We start from the raw sequence: 14,839 nt of genomic DNA, 5'->3' as shown, positions 1-14,839 counted from the left end.
CACGTGAAATGTAGGACACGACCTTTGATACGAAACAACGTACATGCGTGATGGCATCAGTATTGTAATTTTTATGTGCCATAGAATATTAACATTTCGCTGAAGAAGATTTACATGACGTACTGAATCGTAAACATCTCTAGGGATCCAAGTACTGGAAAATGCGATGTCATTTTTGTCATGCTATGTTCTACGAGCTCTAGCGCATATCTAGTGTCAATAAGCAAGAAAAACTTCTGAAATATTTCCTACCAATCTGGGGTCTAAAGCTGAAGAAACTTGATGCGAGCGTGGGGGGAACTCCATACCAGATCGAAGAGACCATCCCATCACAGTCAAAAACCATATCCGGCAAATCACTTCAGGTCCCCTCTTCTCGCGTATCAGAATCCAATCGAAAGAAATTGCACAACACGCCTCTTTATCATCCTGATAGCAATCAAGCGACGCAGAATAATACATCCTGCGATGAACCTTGTGGAAAGGACCTGCTGCCGCTCCCAGCGTTGTTGACCAAGTGCAAGAAGAGAGCTAAGTCTTCATCTCCGGAAGCCACGAGCATGAAGACCTACCTAGGACGCGCGCCTTCTGAGAAACATATGTCGCATTATGATAAATGTCACGGCACCAGCCAGTGAAACGATCTGTTATGTAGTCGATTTAATTGCACTCAGCGCAAACTCTGGATAAAATGATAGTAAGGGTCGACTTACCCCGGAGAACAAACCCGGTATCCACCAGGTATAATTAGATGTTAGCAGAGCGCCAGATATGGGTGTTCCTGGACAAAGAATTACAATCTGAAGCTAGAACCGAAACCGTTGCGCCCACCAATCAAACCTCCGATTCCTATACAGTGATCGCGACAAGTTTGAATAACATGGAAGTAATAGTAATGATAGTATTCACCAGCAGTAAAGAGACAGATGCCCATCCGTGCGCTATGATACAGGTCAGATGGTTCGTACGTTCAAACATAAATGATCACTTGCCCAAGCTCAGAGACGTCGGGTGTTAAAGTAGCCATGAGTGGAGTCAACATCGCAACGTCTACATGCAGTGATGAACCCATGTTAATGATAGCTGAAAAATTACTTACTCATCCCTGAAAGAAAGCCATAAATCACGCCAAGCACGACGACGCTTGCCAAGCTACTCAGCCCAATCATGCCAAAAATGAGCATGCTGCACAAAATTGCCGCCACTGTGGCTAAATTCACGACTCCCGTGAACCTCGCAATAAACCCTGACGTGAGTCGCCCTAAGCAATTGAAACCATTCAATATCACTAACTAGAGATTCTGTCAGCAGACGCCGCGGATGACTTGCGTATTGCTGGAACTCACAGAGTAAAACGAAAAATGAACACTGATACCGTGCTTGATAGAGTCTAGTTGAAAGAAGAATAACGGGTAGTAGAAACCGATCTGGAAAAGAAAGCCCCTGCAGGATGATTATTTGGAGAAAGTGAAGAATGTGCGTTGCAGGTCTCACCCTATTATTAGGAGCACAAACGGTACATCGCGAATACATTTTCTAGCCGCCACGATATAGTTCACCGGTGTCACCGGCGGATCAAGGCGGGTTCGCATGCACAAACATGCAGTCAAGAGAAATAAGCTGATCAACCCTGCGCTTACACGGACGCCGTTGGAAAAACCAAGAGGGCCGTTGATGAGGTTATTGAGCATGATCGGATGGATGATAGCACCTAGCGATGAGCCCGTAACGACGAACGTCATAACTAGTGTGCGCCTCTGTCGGAAGTGATGGGAGATGATAGCCACGCTAGGAATATACAAGAGCCCCGTCGCGATACCCAACCCTAATCCTTGAGAGAGAAATATCTGACTGAGTCAGAAACCGAGATTTAAAATTTGGGGAACATTACCTGGTAGTACTGATCCGGTTTCGACAAAGATAACATGAACAGAGATAAACACTCCAGAAACGATCCGGCGATCATGAGATGGTAACTAGTGGAGCTTGCTGAGTATCGTCGAGAACCTCCAATAGATCTACACTCACAAATACCCTCGGTCGTGCAGTGAACCCGACACGAGGCCCACGAGCATGAGTAAAGAAGCGCTAGTGCTCCCGATCCATCTACAAGTCTTGAGAAAACCCGCCATGAAAACGTAAGTAGAAACTCACGATATAGCAGACGACGTCTCATTTGTCAGGTAATGTTGGGTATAAAAGTCTGGAGGCAATATGTAAAATGGTTCATGCTCGCTTTGGTTTGCAGACTGTACCTTGATAGACACCAAACGAAGTGATATAACTATTAAATCAAGTCAGTCATAGAGCTATTTCCTGCCAACACCTGCAGCAGACTGACCCGAACCCACAAAACTGTAGCAGAAACCTGTGTGAACTGAGTAAGAGCTAGCTCAAATATTTTGCCTTCTTACGCTCCAAAAGCAGTTGCCCAACCTGCCAAACCACCTTCGGAAAACTCGTGCGGGCTTGAGGGAGGGTCCCAATGCTTGGAGACTCGACGTGCTTCCGATATCTCTGGGCCCTCTTTGTCGTCTTGCAGGGAAGGCGCTTCTGCTCGAAGTTCGGATTCGGCTGCCATCCTGGGCTGGGGGAATTGACAATGACAGTAAGTACAGTACTTGGGTATTTATATACACACACCTGACCACCGCGATTCTATGTCCGCCGAGTCGGACAACTGATGCTGCAACGTCAACATAGAATTTGCAAACGGACATTCTTTCGGGCTGAACCGATGGTCAACTCTGAAGAAAAGAAGGCCTGATAAGAGCTGATCCAAAACGGGTCGTAGTCCATGGCGAACACGATCCTGCAATAGCGAGTGAGAGCTGACGTTCATGGACATCCGGAAGTAACAGACGTGTCTGTGCATGAAGGTGGTTCGAGGTGTTCACACGTAACTTAGTAGGTGATGTGTGTATGGTGCATACGACTGCTATCACTTAATCCTGCCATCATTAGTAGGGCGTAGCTATTTTGACGCGCGCCTGCCGCGGTCGTGACACAGCTGTGACGCCGCATGACGCGCATGTCACGCGTCAGTCACTGACGCGGACGCGCCATTCCTATATGTCCTACATGCGACTTCCAGATCAAGTTGGATGAATTCACGACCATTCCTATGTGCCGTAGGTCGTCTGTCCCTGAGGTGAGTATCATTCTCGTATATACCACCTATGTAACTGACAACCTCTGTAGCTGTGTCTTCTACAGGTACACCTAATATGTGTATTTGACTTCGTCTGTCCCTGTGTCTGCTACAGCAATGGGCTCGCCCCGCAGAAACCGATGGGAATTGTATGGCTGAATGGATAGCCCTTGAAGTCAACGTGCTGGCGATCATGCTTCGAACGTTCTTTGGAGTCTGCCAAAGAGTAGGACGCCCATTCCCTTCTCACACCTACTTCTCAGTGGACCCCACCGTTTTTTTCACAACGATCTAAATCTACAACCACTCGTCTGAAGATTATATGCCAGATATCGATCCTTCTCCAGGAACTCTTAGATTCAATCAGGTAAATGTTACTGAAAGCTCGGTACGCGGTCTCTTGAAATCTATCGTCGTCCTTACACATTATTCGTCCAGGACCAACCTCGTAAAGGATCTGCTCGGTTCCTGCGGAAATTGAAGAATGGCTTAACTAAAAAGCTTTTTGTGCGTAGACATGAATACTATTTGTTCTGAATACAGCTAAGATTGTACAGAAACGCTCCAAGCGAGCACGCAACCGCACCACTGCGGCTCACAACGTCGAAAATGAAGGGGCTTCATCCAGCCAGCAGGTCGAGGTAAGTGCTTGAACTTGCTATCCTAGTCCTTCGGTATTCTTAGAGGCGCTCAGGACACGTTGCATCTCCATCCTTCCAACGACAACAAGCATCCCACCACATCTGAGATTCGTGACTTCGTGAACCAAGGGCTGGCCGGAGAGCCTGATTCGCAGGTATTTCAATGAAATACTCTGATTTTCTTCTCTAAATTTGAAGGTACCACAGGTTCAGGCTGCTTCTTCTGGCGAGGAAGGAAAACCTGATCCCCACTTAGTTGACGCTGAACTTCAGCGTGCCTGTGATGGTACACAAAACATGCGATCACTCGGGAAACATGGGACTTCTATGGCATCCGCCGTCGATAATGCCCCAGCGGATCTTACTGTCGCCGATGATTTTGAGACGACGTATCTCCAACCCCTCAAGATTATCGATGCTGTCCTTGAGAAGATCACAGACGTATGTGCCATTCTTGTCGTTTGAAAGGGAACTAATCACGTTGTATAGGTACATCCGTACGCAAAGATGGCGCTGGGTGTGCTATCTGCTGCATCCAAGGTATGTTTGGTTTCTCCCGGAATTCAGTTTCCTGCTCAGAAGTTCTAATTCCACGAAGATCATAATCGCGCAGGCACAGCGCGACCAATCGATTTTCAGTCTTCTCAAGAAATTGGCCGAAGTTTACCGCTTCATGGCTCAAGATGACAGTCTTGAAAAAATTGAATCGATGCGCGGCATCGTCGAAAAGATCGTTCACCAGACTCTCGAGTGTGCCCGTTTCATCAGGGACTACTCGGAGAGAAAGAGCTTTTGTGAGTCACCAAGCTATCGTACCTTATACATGAATTTTATACTATATTATAGGGAAGAGGGTCGGGAAAAACATCATCTCGGAAACTGATGACACGATCAAACAGTACAACGACGCTTTGGACGGCCTTATGCAACAATTCCGGGACCAAGTCGATCGGGACGTGGCCGTCTTCGTCCACGGTACGGGTAGGGATTCTGATACGCCTCTGTTTTTACATTCACTCACGCCGTTTCAGGAGATACCCTGGATCTCTGGGATATCGCTTATGCGAAGGGCGCAGGACTAGATACCATGAATCAGTGCCTACCAGGGACGCGCATGGAGATTCTTTCTCAGATTACGGACTGGATCAACGGCAGCGGAGATGCTGCTAAACGTGTGCTGTGGCTATATGGCCCGCGGGCAAGGGAAAATCAGCCATTGCCCACACGATCGCCAACTGGTTCAAGGAATCGGGAGGCCTTGGTTCATGTTTTTGTTTCGATCGGCGCAGAGAAGCAGATCGTCGGCATGAAAAGATTTTCTCCACCATCGCGCGGGATCTCGCTGATCGTGATTTGGGGATGAAGCGAGCGTTAGCGGATGCGGTCAAGGATGCACACTCGCTGAAGAATACGACAGACATCATCCAGCAGTGGCGCGACCTGTTCATGAAACCGCTAAAGAAGTTCTCTGCGTCAAGCGTAGGGCCTGTCTTGATCGTGATTGAAGCACTAGATGAGAGCGGTGGAAAGAAGACGCGGCGCAACCTCCTCCGCATACTTGCCGGTAGACTTCAGCACAAAGGACTTCCTCAAATCACGGAACTTCCATCCAACTTTCGGATTCTCGTCACGTCTCGCCCACTTCATGATATCGAAGATACATTTCACGGCGCTGAGCATATTCTACGGTTGTCGATGGACGAGATCCCAGCAGCAGTGGCAGAGCGCGACATCCACACGTTCGTATCTAAGGAGCTGAAGGGGCTACCAGATTTTGGCGACAAAGAGCTTACAAGTCTAGCTGCAAAGGCCGATGGATCTTTCGAGTGGGCGCGTCTTGCTTACGAATACATCAAAGACGCCCCTCCAGGCGCACCCCAAATACGTCGCTTCAATGCTCTCGTCATCCCCAGAGCCGGAAAGCAGAAGCACCTGTTGTACGATATGCTGGTCATTTTGAAAGAAATCATTAAAAGGGATCAATATGACGACGAGTACGAAGAAGCCCTGGCAGGGTTTCGTTCTGCGATGGGACAGATACTTGGCACAGTTTTTTTTTTTGATCAACAATTCCACCTCAGCCGGGAGAAGCACTTACTAATTAAGTGACACCTTCGATTCGCGCCACTGAATCATTGCGTGTCTTTGTTTTTTCTTCTCGCGTTTACTCGCTGTCATTTTTGTTAGTAGAGAACCCGACGTACTTACCCCATTTTCCGTCGATTAGTATCTGTTAGCGCACGTAATGTCTAACACGTCGAGTTCTAGGCTGCCTGCCGGTGTTGGGGGAAAAGCACCTCAACGTTGCCCAGTGAGAATTAGCTGTGCTCGAAGACTCACCGTTTTAGTACCACGTCGACTCTCGAGTTATGCTTCTTTCGGTTGAAATCGATACTCGTCGATTGTAAACTGTATGAACGACACATTACGCACTGCGCATCGCAACATTCGCACTCGTATCGATCGTATCACTCGCAACGTGCAACGTCTCGTCTCACAGGTATGCTTAGTACTTCTGTTATTGGTTAAATCTTAGGCCAATCTATTATAGATACTACCGATTTCCAATAAATTCGTCTGTGTATGCGAGAAGTATGTGTTGGGAAGACCACACTCAGTTAGGTTATCACTACAAGTTGACTTTGGTTAGAAACTAAATGTTATCACCATTTATTCATTCCTCATCTTCGTCAAGTTGCACGAGATCTTTCACCTCCACGTATCGGAGCCGATGTCCGTGCAGGCTTGGAAGGAACTGACGTCTGTGTCTGCAGGTGGTTTGAGGTGGGCTGTTGGAGACGTACGTACGTAGCTTAGGAGTTGTCTATTGTGTATATGATAATTTTCATCTTTTTGGAGTGTTTTTACAGATTCAGATCAGACGTACTATGCATATATATGACATTCACGGCACTCAGATATGTGCCGAAGTGGGAGGTATCTTGGTACTCATCACAAAGATGCCTCACACATCAGCACATATCGGATATGACTCGGAGGTCCGTACTCCCGTCCGTCTGCCAGCGTGCGTAACTATACTCCCGGAATTCCTAAGTAAGTAGTGATACCAGGTGGAACTTGAAAACACTCCAACTAGGAAGTATATATGGGACACTCGCCACCTCCAAAACTACTTTCGAGTCCGACATGTAGCTTGCGGATGGCTGCTTGCATGGGCCGAAGCCCCTCAGTCCCGTCCGGTGCTTGAGGCATCAAATCGTGCGTGCGGCGATTCTTGGCGCTAATGGTGGCGTTACGAGTGCCACGTTTATCTGAGGTGGACTTCAATGCCCGAATGCCCAGCAAGAATCATGCATGGAGGCGTCGTCAAGGTCGTAGTTCCCGACGAATAGAAAAGACGACAGTCTGCTGAACTTGAGCAAATGCCGGAAAAATTGGGAGGGAAATGGTATGGGGAGCGCAGGACCATCCCCATTGCGTTTCGTCGACCATGCAGATGCGTTCCAAGGATCCTCAGACACGGCCTCAGATTCCAATCCGCAAAAGTTGGGAAACAACACTGCAGGTGGGAACCACACGAAACTCTGAAGGATACGACCACTGTCATGTGTCTTTGGTGAACGTGTGTAATGGGCTTCACTGATGTCGTGAAGAATTATTGACACGTTCGTCCTGACACGCTCCCACTCCGTGGGTAGCGGCTCCTTGGAAAAATTCTGCGATTTAGAGTGAGAATTGTCCTGTTAAGACACAAATGGTATACACTCACAATGCTATGATCCGTCGCGACCTTCCAGGTAGACACATGATGAGGGGTGCCAAACTGGACTGTTCGGACCAGAGTGTATTGAAGGTGGGAGCTGCCAGCGTGGAATGTGTCATTGCGGTGTTTATCGACTCTATCGTTAAGGGACATTTCATCATTGAGCTAGGAGAGGCGTGATTTGAGTCGAAGCGGAAGAGATAATACAGGTACAGTGCCAAATTTCGTGGATGGCAATGGCAATGTCGAAGTTTGTAATTTTCCTTCAGGCTCAGTAAGCCTAATTGCGATGCGCAACAGGGTCTAGTTCGAATGGGAGTTTGCCAGGGAGTGATGGATCTTCAGATATGAGTGATTGGGGTCGATTCACTGCGATTTTATAGGTGACGAGGACAAAGCCAGGAGTGGCTCATTCATATGATACAAAGGGGAGTTTGTTGCCAGCAGAGTAGCACTCCTTACAAAGGCTGAATGTCGTGAGGCGGAACGACCACGTTAGTGCACGGTGTGAATCTGAAGACAGTAATGTGGCCTTCCGGTGTTTTGGGACTACGACTCACCCGTATCCATATACAAACCACTCAACAATTCGGATGACAACAGCGCAGGCAACACAGGTGTATATAATTGCAGCCAGGAGTCGGTTTACAGCTTGGTTGTCCGCTATCAATGTCAACACGTTGCCTTCTGAAGAACACAAATCGCACGGTAATAGACGTCTTGCCAGCAGCCAGTGCAACAATCTATTATCATTTGGTTAAATCGACTCCACATTCTAGAGACAGCTGACTCACCTCAGGAGCCAGAGAACAGAGCTGGTATCCAGCAGGTAGAATTAGATGTTAGCAAGGCTGGGTATTCCTACATGAAATCTTAGATATTTTAGAAACGACACCACTGCACCCACCAATCAAACTTGCAAATCCTGTACAACAAGTCTGAACATAGAAGTGATTATGATATTCCGAGTCAACAAGAAGGAAGAGATCTCAAACTCCCATCCGTGCACTGTGATCTAGATCAGATTGTGTAAAGTTCAAATTGAAACGATCACTCACCCAAACTCAGAGGTCGGTATTTGGAGAAGCCATCGGTGGAGCTGCTATCCGAGTCGCAATGTCTAGTAGTGTTCAAACTTCAAATGAATTCATCGTAGCCTTACACATAGGAGTGATGAAGTCATATGGAATTTGAACACCGTGGTGGAAAGACGACAATCACAATGCGTATCATACTGCGTCGGATGACCAGCGATATCAACCAGCTGTCAAAGTCTAATATGAAATAGTAAGCCTACGCTGCCAGAGAGGCCAGTAAAAACAGCTACCTTCAACTCGATTCGGCCATGTCGGAACCTTCCGGCAGAAATTTGAACTGCCGTCTTACAAGGGCTAGGTCTTGACCACGCTACCCACATTGACATAGTAAGTACGACCATTATGATCAAGAGTCAAGTCAGCTCATCCTATCTCTTTTCCCTTGCCTTTTATCACTTTCTTCCGCGTGATAGTCATGGCAACATCGAGAGGTCAGAGACTCAACGATCCTAACACGTTACTACAGACTTACAGAATTTCAGCAACAGCTCGAGGAGAAAGACGAGGCTCTTTCGATGAGCCAGAAGCTGTTCCTGGGCCCACGTCCAACAGAGTATAGGCCCGTCGAAGATGAGCAATAAATTGGACGAATAGATACAACCCACATGCATAAATATTGTAAGTTTAATGTGCTATAGAACGTTTTGCAGCAGCACGGTCTGCAGTGATGATCGATACGGACTCGAGGAATTTGATATCTGATGCTGCTGTTGCAACCGTCGCTGCTGACCGCTCAGATAGAGTAAGTTTCTCAAGAGCATCCTCGAACGTGTCGGCATCGCTATCATCATCGACCTCCTCATTCTCTTCACTTTTCTCCGACGCAGACTCCTCGGAGTCATCTGGAGGTTCGTCTTCAAAATCAAGCTGCCGCTCTTGTTTTATGATACATTTCACTGAAGAAGATTCACATGACGTACTGGATCGTAGACAACTCTGATGATTAAACTGCAGCTCGGACACGTTGCGATATCTTCGTAGTTGACAAGCTGCTTGCGAGAGATCTCGAAGCGGTCGCCGCAGGGACAGGGATAGTGGTAGACGCCTTTTACTTCATCCCATCCCATATCTTCAATTTCTATCTCGTCGTAATAAGCCCCCATATTGTGAGAGAAGGATTCGTGGCTGGAAATAGTGATCGGGATCAACTCGGGAGTCGGGATGATCAAAAGAGGAAAAATTACATAGTAGACAAATTGGCGGGCATGGAGTGACTCAAACGTTGACTACTACCATGAACTTCCTCCTAAATATGACTCAAACAACGTCCAGTATACTCGCTCTTCCGAAGGATCATATTGTCAACCTTTCAATTCAGAACCCAGAGACAATCATGAGTTCGCTTTGTTTGGGTTACACTTCAAGTTCCCATGAGATTGACACTACAAGAAACATATCGTTTGCTACTTGAACAAGAACGTGACTTTGTTGAGGTTCAGGTGCGTCATTCACTAAGATCCAAGCATGTAGTGGAGGAGATGTGACTGACGTAAAAAGGGAAATCGGCCATTCAGTGCGTACGGTAGGAATGTGGAGACCCGGTACTCCAAGTCAGATCTCAGATGCGAAGGAGACCTAAAACTTGATGTTGTGAGCACCTTTTTCATACCTCTCGAATCAAAGACATAATGCTAGCACGATAGGGCGAAATAAAGGTCACAGCTCGACAGGTGTCGTCCACATAAGAAAACAAAAGGTCTCAGATGACCAAGGAGTGCCGACTGGGTATGTCGAAACCACCGGCGAGCGAGATAACTGGCACCCTTCCACAGATTCCACAGGCGTTCGCACTGAAACCCTTTGCAACAATGCAAGATTTCTAGATGTGGATGGCTGGTGTTGTACCTAAGACCCGTTATGAGAAACTACAATTGCAAGGTGTGTTTGTTGTGGACTTGTGGTTTACGAAGCACTGTAATTTAAATAGGGACGCGACGGTTGGCCGAACGCTAGAATATCTCCAACCTCCGTTTCCAACGTCTAAACCTCCTTCAAGTTCGCGTTAATATGCAGGCGTTCAGCTCAAACGCTGATTCATCAGCAGTCTCTGATGTTATCAGTGCTATGCAAAACATTGTAAGTACTGTATTTTAGAGGTGTTGACGTCTGAGCATAATAATAAACGTTCACTTCAGCAGTTGGATGTAGTCATGCATAAGGCCTCAAGCCAAAAAGGTGTCAGCTGTCGAAAGAAAGCCAAGGCTGTGCAGTCAAACAAGTCTCATGGCACATTTACATCCTTGCCCACGGAAATCGTCGCTCAGATTTTCCTGTACTGCATCCCAGAAGACAGAAACTCGATTCCCGCGCCAGATCTGGCCCCCATGCTGTTGACCACAGTATGTCGACGATGGCGGGAGGTTGCTGTGGATATGCCGGATCTATGGCGCAGGCTCCGACTGGAAGTTGAGCACGGTGACTGGCAACAGAGAGCTTTCTGCTATGACACCTACCTCAAGCGATCGCGAGGACGTCAACTGTCGTTGACACTCGAGTGTCATGACAATGACTGGACGGAGCTACGAAGCCTGCTCCAGCCATACGTCCATCAAGTATCGTCGTTGTCTGTTGGGTTTTTCTCCGGTGCTGGCTCTTTGGCGATGGCGGACTTTCGGGGACTTTCAGAGCTGGTCATATACACGGGCGGTTCTGATACTTTAACAGCTGTCATGCACTCCATCGCGCAATTGCCTCCCAACATGCATAGTCTCAGGTTAATGGACCTGTGGCTTAACCTCAGGGTCTTACCTCACTCCAATTCTCTCGGATGGGCCGGTCTCACAAATCTTGACATCGTGGTAGACGGACTGGATTCCTTTGCCCGCTTGCTCCACCTGTATCCCAACCTCTCGTCTTTGACGATGATTGGGATATTCACGACGATCGAGACCTCGGAGACATTCGTGCACCCCAAACTTCAATCTTTGCGCATGTCCGGGCATTTGCTTTTGGACTCGACCGTAAATCTTGGGCTATTCGATGCCATCACGCTCCCCAATCTACGCACGGTCGAAGTCCGCAATATGGGCCAATGGCCTCACGAAGAGTTCAAGGCGTTTGTGACACGCTCGCAGTGTCCCCTGGAAAGTCTGATCTTTGGCGGTGGAGTGAGGACAACTGATCAACAGTTGGCAGAATATGCTACGCTTTTTCCTTCCCTTGAACTGGTGACAGATCCTATGCGTTCCAGATTTTACTTTTAACTTTGTCATGTAGTACATAGCTAATGGTGACGGGAGTACTATATATTGTTTCATGTATATTCTACTTTTTATTCTATTCTAAATATTGTAAGGACGGAGCGATTTCCAATATGGTGTGACTCCCATGTGCGCGCGCCACTTCAGCTCCACTGACGCTTCTTGAGCCCCCTTTTTTGGATCTCCATTCGCACCCCAATGGCCTCCGCTTGCTCTTTTCGGGTGCAATTTCGAAATTCGTGTGACTGCCATGTGCGGCGTGCGCGCGCCACTTGAGCCCCATATCACGAATCAATGGGCTGCCGTCCGAAGGTGATCGGAGCGCTTGTATGTACGTACGTCGTATTCAAATGTCTCAAGGCACAAATGCCACTGGCACCACTGAATACGCAGGCTCTCACTTAAAGAACGAAGAACGTTTGAGCTCTGACAACGCCAGACTTGACTTGAAGGGATTGTTGCATAATTCAACTCTGGAGTAGACCGAGCTCTCTCAACTTTTCCTGAACAGGGTCTCTCGATACTTTGCACTGTGATGCGCAGTGCGCACACAGTAACCTGTCGCTATGGGCCCACCCGCCGGAACCGATGGCAATTGTGTGGCTGAATCCATAGCCCTTGAAGTTAATGTGCTGGCCATGCTTCAAATATTCTGTTTTGCCAAAGAGTGAGACATCCATTCTCCCTTCTCACACCACTCCTCAGTGGACACCGTTTCTTTCACAACGATCTAAATCTACAACCACTCGCGATGACTGAAGATCATAGGCCAGATATCGATCCTCCTCCAGCAACTTCCAGATCCAATCAGGCAAATTTAGTTGAAAGCTCGGTATGTTGTCTCTTGAAATCTATCGTCGTCCTTACGCATTATTCGTCCAGAACCAACCTCATACAGGATCTTGTCAGTTCATGCGGAAATTGAAGAATGGGTTAACCCAAAAGCTTCCTGTGCGTAGACGTGAAAACTGTTTGTCCTGAATACGGCTAAGATTGTACAGAAACGCTCCAAGCGAACACGCACGCATGTCACTGCGATCCACGACGTCGAAATTGAAGCGGCTTCATCGAGTCAGCAAGTTGAGGTAAGTGCTATCCCAGTCCTTTCGTTTTCTTAGAGGCGCTCAGGACATGTCGCATCCCCAGCCTTCCAACGAAAGCGAGCATCCCACCACATCTGAGATTCCCAGTGAGTCCGTGAACCAAAGGCTGTCCGGTTCACAGGTATTTCCATCAAATACTTTGATTTCTTCTCTAATCTTGGTGGTCCTACAGGCTCAGGCTGCTCCTTCTGGCGAGGAAGGAAGACCCGATCCTCACTCAGTTGATGCCGAACTTCAACGTGCCTGTGATGGTACAGAAAACATGCGATTACTCGGGAAACATGCGACTTCTATGGCATCCGCCGTCGAGAATGCCCCAGCGGATCTTACTGCTGCAGATGATTTTGAGACGACGTATCTCCAACCCCTCAAGATTATCGATGCTGTCCTTGAGAAGATCACAGACGTATGGGCCATTCTTGTCGTTTGAAAGGGAACTAATCACGTTGTATAGGTACATCCGTACGCAAAGATGGCGCTGGGCATGCTATCTGCTGCATCCAAGGTATGTTTTGGTTTGGAAGTCTCCTACTCAGAAGTTCTAATTCCATAAAGATTATAATTGCTCAGACACAGCGTGACCAATCGATTCTTAATCTTCTCAAGAAATTGGCTGAAGTTTACCGCTTTATGACTCAAGATGATAGTCTTGAAAAAATTGAATCGATGCGCGGCATCGTCGAAAAGATCGTTCACCAGACTCTCGAGTGTGCCCGTTTCATCAGGGACTACTCGGAGAGAAAGAGCTTTTGTGAGTCACCAAGCTATCGTACCTTATACATGAATTTTATACTATATTATAGGGAAGAGACGGGAAAAATCTTATCTCGGAAACTGATGACACGATCAAACAGTACGGCGACACTTTGGACGGCCTTATGCAACAATTTCGGGATCAAGTCGATTGGGACGTGGCCGTCTTCGTCCAACGTACGGGTAAGGATTCTGACACGCTTCTGTCTTTACATTCACTCACGCCGTTTCAGGCGATACCCTGGATCTTGGGGATATCGCTTATGCGAAGGGCGCAGGACTAGATACCATGAAACAGTGCTTACCAGGGACGCGCACGGAGATTCTTTCCCAGATTACGGACTGGATCAACGGCAGCGGAGATGCTGCCAAACGGGTGCTGTGGTTATCTGGTCCTGCGGGCAAGGGCAAATCAGCCATCGCCCACACGATCGCCAACTGGTTCAAGGAATCGGGAGGCCTTGGATCATGTTTTTGTTTCGATCGGCACAGAGAAGCAGATCGTCAGCATGAAAAGATATTCTCTACGATCGCGCGCGATCTCGCTGACCGTGATTCGGGGATGAAGCGAGCGTTAGCAGATGCGGTCAAGGATGCACACTCACTCAAGAATATGACGGACATTATCCAGCAGTGGCGCGACCTTCTCATGAAACCGCTAAAGAAGTTGCCTGCGTCAAGCGTAGGGCTTGTCTTGATCGTCATCGAAGCACTGGATGAGAGCGGTGGAAAGGAGACTCGGCACAACCTCCTGCGCATACTTTCTGGTAGACTTCAGGACAGAGGTCTTCCCCAAATTACAGAACTTCCATCCAACTTTCGGATTCTCGTCACGTCTCGCCCACTTCATGATATCGAAGATACATTTCACGGCGCTGAGCATATTCTACGGTTGTCGATGGACGAGATCCCAGCAGCAGTGGCAGAGCGCGACATCCACACGTTCGTATCTGAGGAGCTGAAGGGGCTACCAGATTTTGGCCATAAAGAGTTTACAAATCTAGCTGCGAAAGCCGATGGCCTTTTTGAGTGGGCCCGTCTTGCTTGCGAATACATCAAAGATACCCCTCCAGGCGTACGCCAAATGCGTTGCTTCAATGCTCTCGTCAACCGCAGGGCCGGCAAGCAGAAGAACCTGTTGTACGATATGTATCTGGTCATTTTGAAAGA

The 14,839-nt window shown here is 47.8% G+C and overlaps 6 protein-coding genes across 6 annotated transcripts; 3 read left to right on the top strand and 3 right to left on the bottom strand.

Moving 5' to 3' along the window:
• Window positions 1-152: 152 nt before the first annotated feature.
• F5147DRAFT_832559 (major facilitator superfamily domain-containing protein) lies at window positions 153-2,581 on the bottom strand (the record flags this gene model as incomplete). Its single annotated transcript, XM_041443820.1, has 15 exons — window positions 153-197; window positions 253-644; window positions 714-781; window positions 832-849; window positions 910-941; window positions 993-1,050; window positions 1,100-1,292; window positions 1,347-1,443; window positions 1,495-1,847; window positions 1,892-1,976; window positions 2,029-2,106; window positions 2,155-2,203; window positions 2,256-2,276; window positions 2,348-2,358; window positions 2,415-2,581. The coding sequence occupies 14 exons, from the start codon at window positions 2,579-2,581 to the stop codon at window positions 573-575; spliced, it is 1,302 nt and encodes a 433-aa protein (XP_041298807.1). The 3' UTR covers window positions 153-197; window positions 253-572.
• An 892-nt stretch (window positions 2,582-3,473) lies between these two features.
• On the top strand, window positions 3,474-6,048 carry F5147DRAFT_832558 (uncharacterized protein; the record flags this gene model as incomplete). The annotated part of the gene is made up of 10 exons (XM_041443819.1): window positions 3,474-3,539; window positions 3,590-3,658; window positions 3,709-3,792; window positions 3,846-3,947; window positions 4,000-4,233; window positions 4,282-4,332; window positions 4,406-4,586; window positions 4,639-4,767; window positions 4,824-5,053; window positions 5,107-6,048. The coding sequence occupies 10 exons, from the start codon at window positions 3,474-3,476 to the stop codon at window positions 5,899-5,901; spliced, it is 1,941 nt and encodes a 646-aa protein (XP_041298806.1). The 3' UTR covers window positions 5,902-6,048.
• A 963-nt stretch (window positions 6,049-7,011) lies between these two features.
• On the bottom strand, window positions 7,012-7,669 carry F5147DRAFT_757173 (uncharacterized protein; the record flags this gene model as incomplete). The annotated part of the gene is made up of 2 exons (XM_041440368.1): window positions 7,012-7,469; window positions 7,523-7,669. 2 exons carry the CDS (start codon window positions 7,667-7,669, stop codon window positions 7,077-7,079), a joined length of 540 nt encoding a protein of 179 aa, XP_041298805.1. The 3' UTR covers window positions 7,012-7,076.
• A 1,265-nt stretch (window positions 7,670-8,934) lies between these two features.
• F5147DRAFT_666291 (zf-CSL-domain-containing protein) lies at window positions 8,935-9,687 on the bottom strand. Its single transcript, XM_041435159.1, has 3 exons — window positions 9,534-9,687; window positions 9,096-9,480; window positions 8,935-9,044 (listed from the first exon to the last, which is right to left on the bottom strand). The coding sequence occupies exons 1-2, from the start codon at window positions 9,678-9,680 to the stop codon at window positions 9,238-9,240; spliced, it is 390 nt and encodes a 129-aa protein (XP_041298804.1). The 5' UTR covers window positions 9,681-9,687; the 3' UTR covers window positions 8,935-9,044; window positions 9,096-9,237.
• Window positions 9,688-10,516: 829 nt separating this feature from the next.
• F5147DRAFT_183390 (uncharacterized protein) lies at window positions 10,517-11,913 on the top strand. The gene is made up of 2 exons (XM_041428447.1): window positions 10,517-10,689; window positions 10,749-11,913. The coding sequence occupies exons 1-2, from the start codon at window positions 10,621-10,623 to the stop codon at window positions 11,814-11,816; spliced, it is 1,137 nt and encodes a 378-aa protein (XP_041298803.1). The 5' UTR covers window positions 10,517-10,620; the 3' UTR covers window positions 11,817-11,913.
• Window positions 11,914-12,058: 145 nt separating this feature from the next.
• On the top strand, window positions 12,059-13,754 carry F5147DRAFT_757170 (uncharacterized protein; the record flags this gene model as incomplete). Its single annotated transcript, XM_041440367.1, has 9 exons — window positions 12,059-12,480; window positions 12,575-12,645; window positions 12,696-12,764; window positions 12,815-12,898; window positions 12,960-13,037; window positions 13,089-13,322; window positions 13,371-13,421; window positions 13,472-13,667; window positions 13,720-13,754. Exons 1-9 carry the CDS (start codon window positions 12,441-12,443, stop codon window positions 13,752-13,754), a joined length of 858 nt encoding a protein of 285 aa, XP_041298802.1. The 5' UTR covers window positions 12,059-12,440.
• Between the last annotated feature and the right edge of the window lie 1,085 nt (window positions 13,755-14,839).

This window comes from Suillus discolor (assembly GCF_016758755.1).
Source record: "Suillus discolor strain FC423 chromosome Unknown F5147scaffold_3, whole genome shotgun sequence".
NCBI classification, from domain to species: Eukaryota; Fungi; Basidiomycota; class Agaricomycetes; order Boletales; family Suillaceae; genus Suillus; species Suillus discolor.
Note: the sequence above shows the minus strand (reverse complement) of the source record. Positions and strands in the feature narration are given on the sequence as shown.

What these genes read in the sequence shown, in the direction of transcription:
- F5147DRAFT_666291 (XM_041435159.1), bottom strand. Translation starts at nt 9,680, where the DNA reads ATGGGATGGGATGAAGTAAAAGGCGTCTACCACTATCCCTGTCCCTGC. An exon ending in TCAGAGTTGTCTACGATCCA is followed by an intron (nt 9,481 to 9,533) that starts GTACGTCATGTG and finishes CAAGAGCGGCAG; the next exon opens with CTTGATTTTGAAGACGAACC.
- F5147DRAFT_183390 (XM_041428447.1), top strand. Translation starts at nt 10,621, where the DNA reads ATGCAGGCGTTCAGCTCAAACGCTGATTCATCAGCAGTCTCTGATGTT. An exon ending in TCAGTGCTATGCAAAACATT is followed by an intron (nt 10,690 to 10,748) that starts GTAAGTACTGTA and finishes CGTTCACTTCAG; the next exon opens with CAGTTGGATGTAGTCATGCA.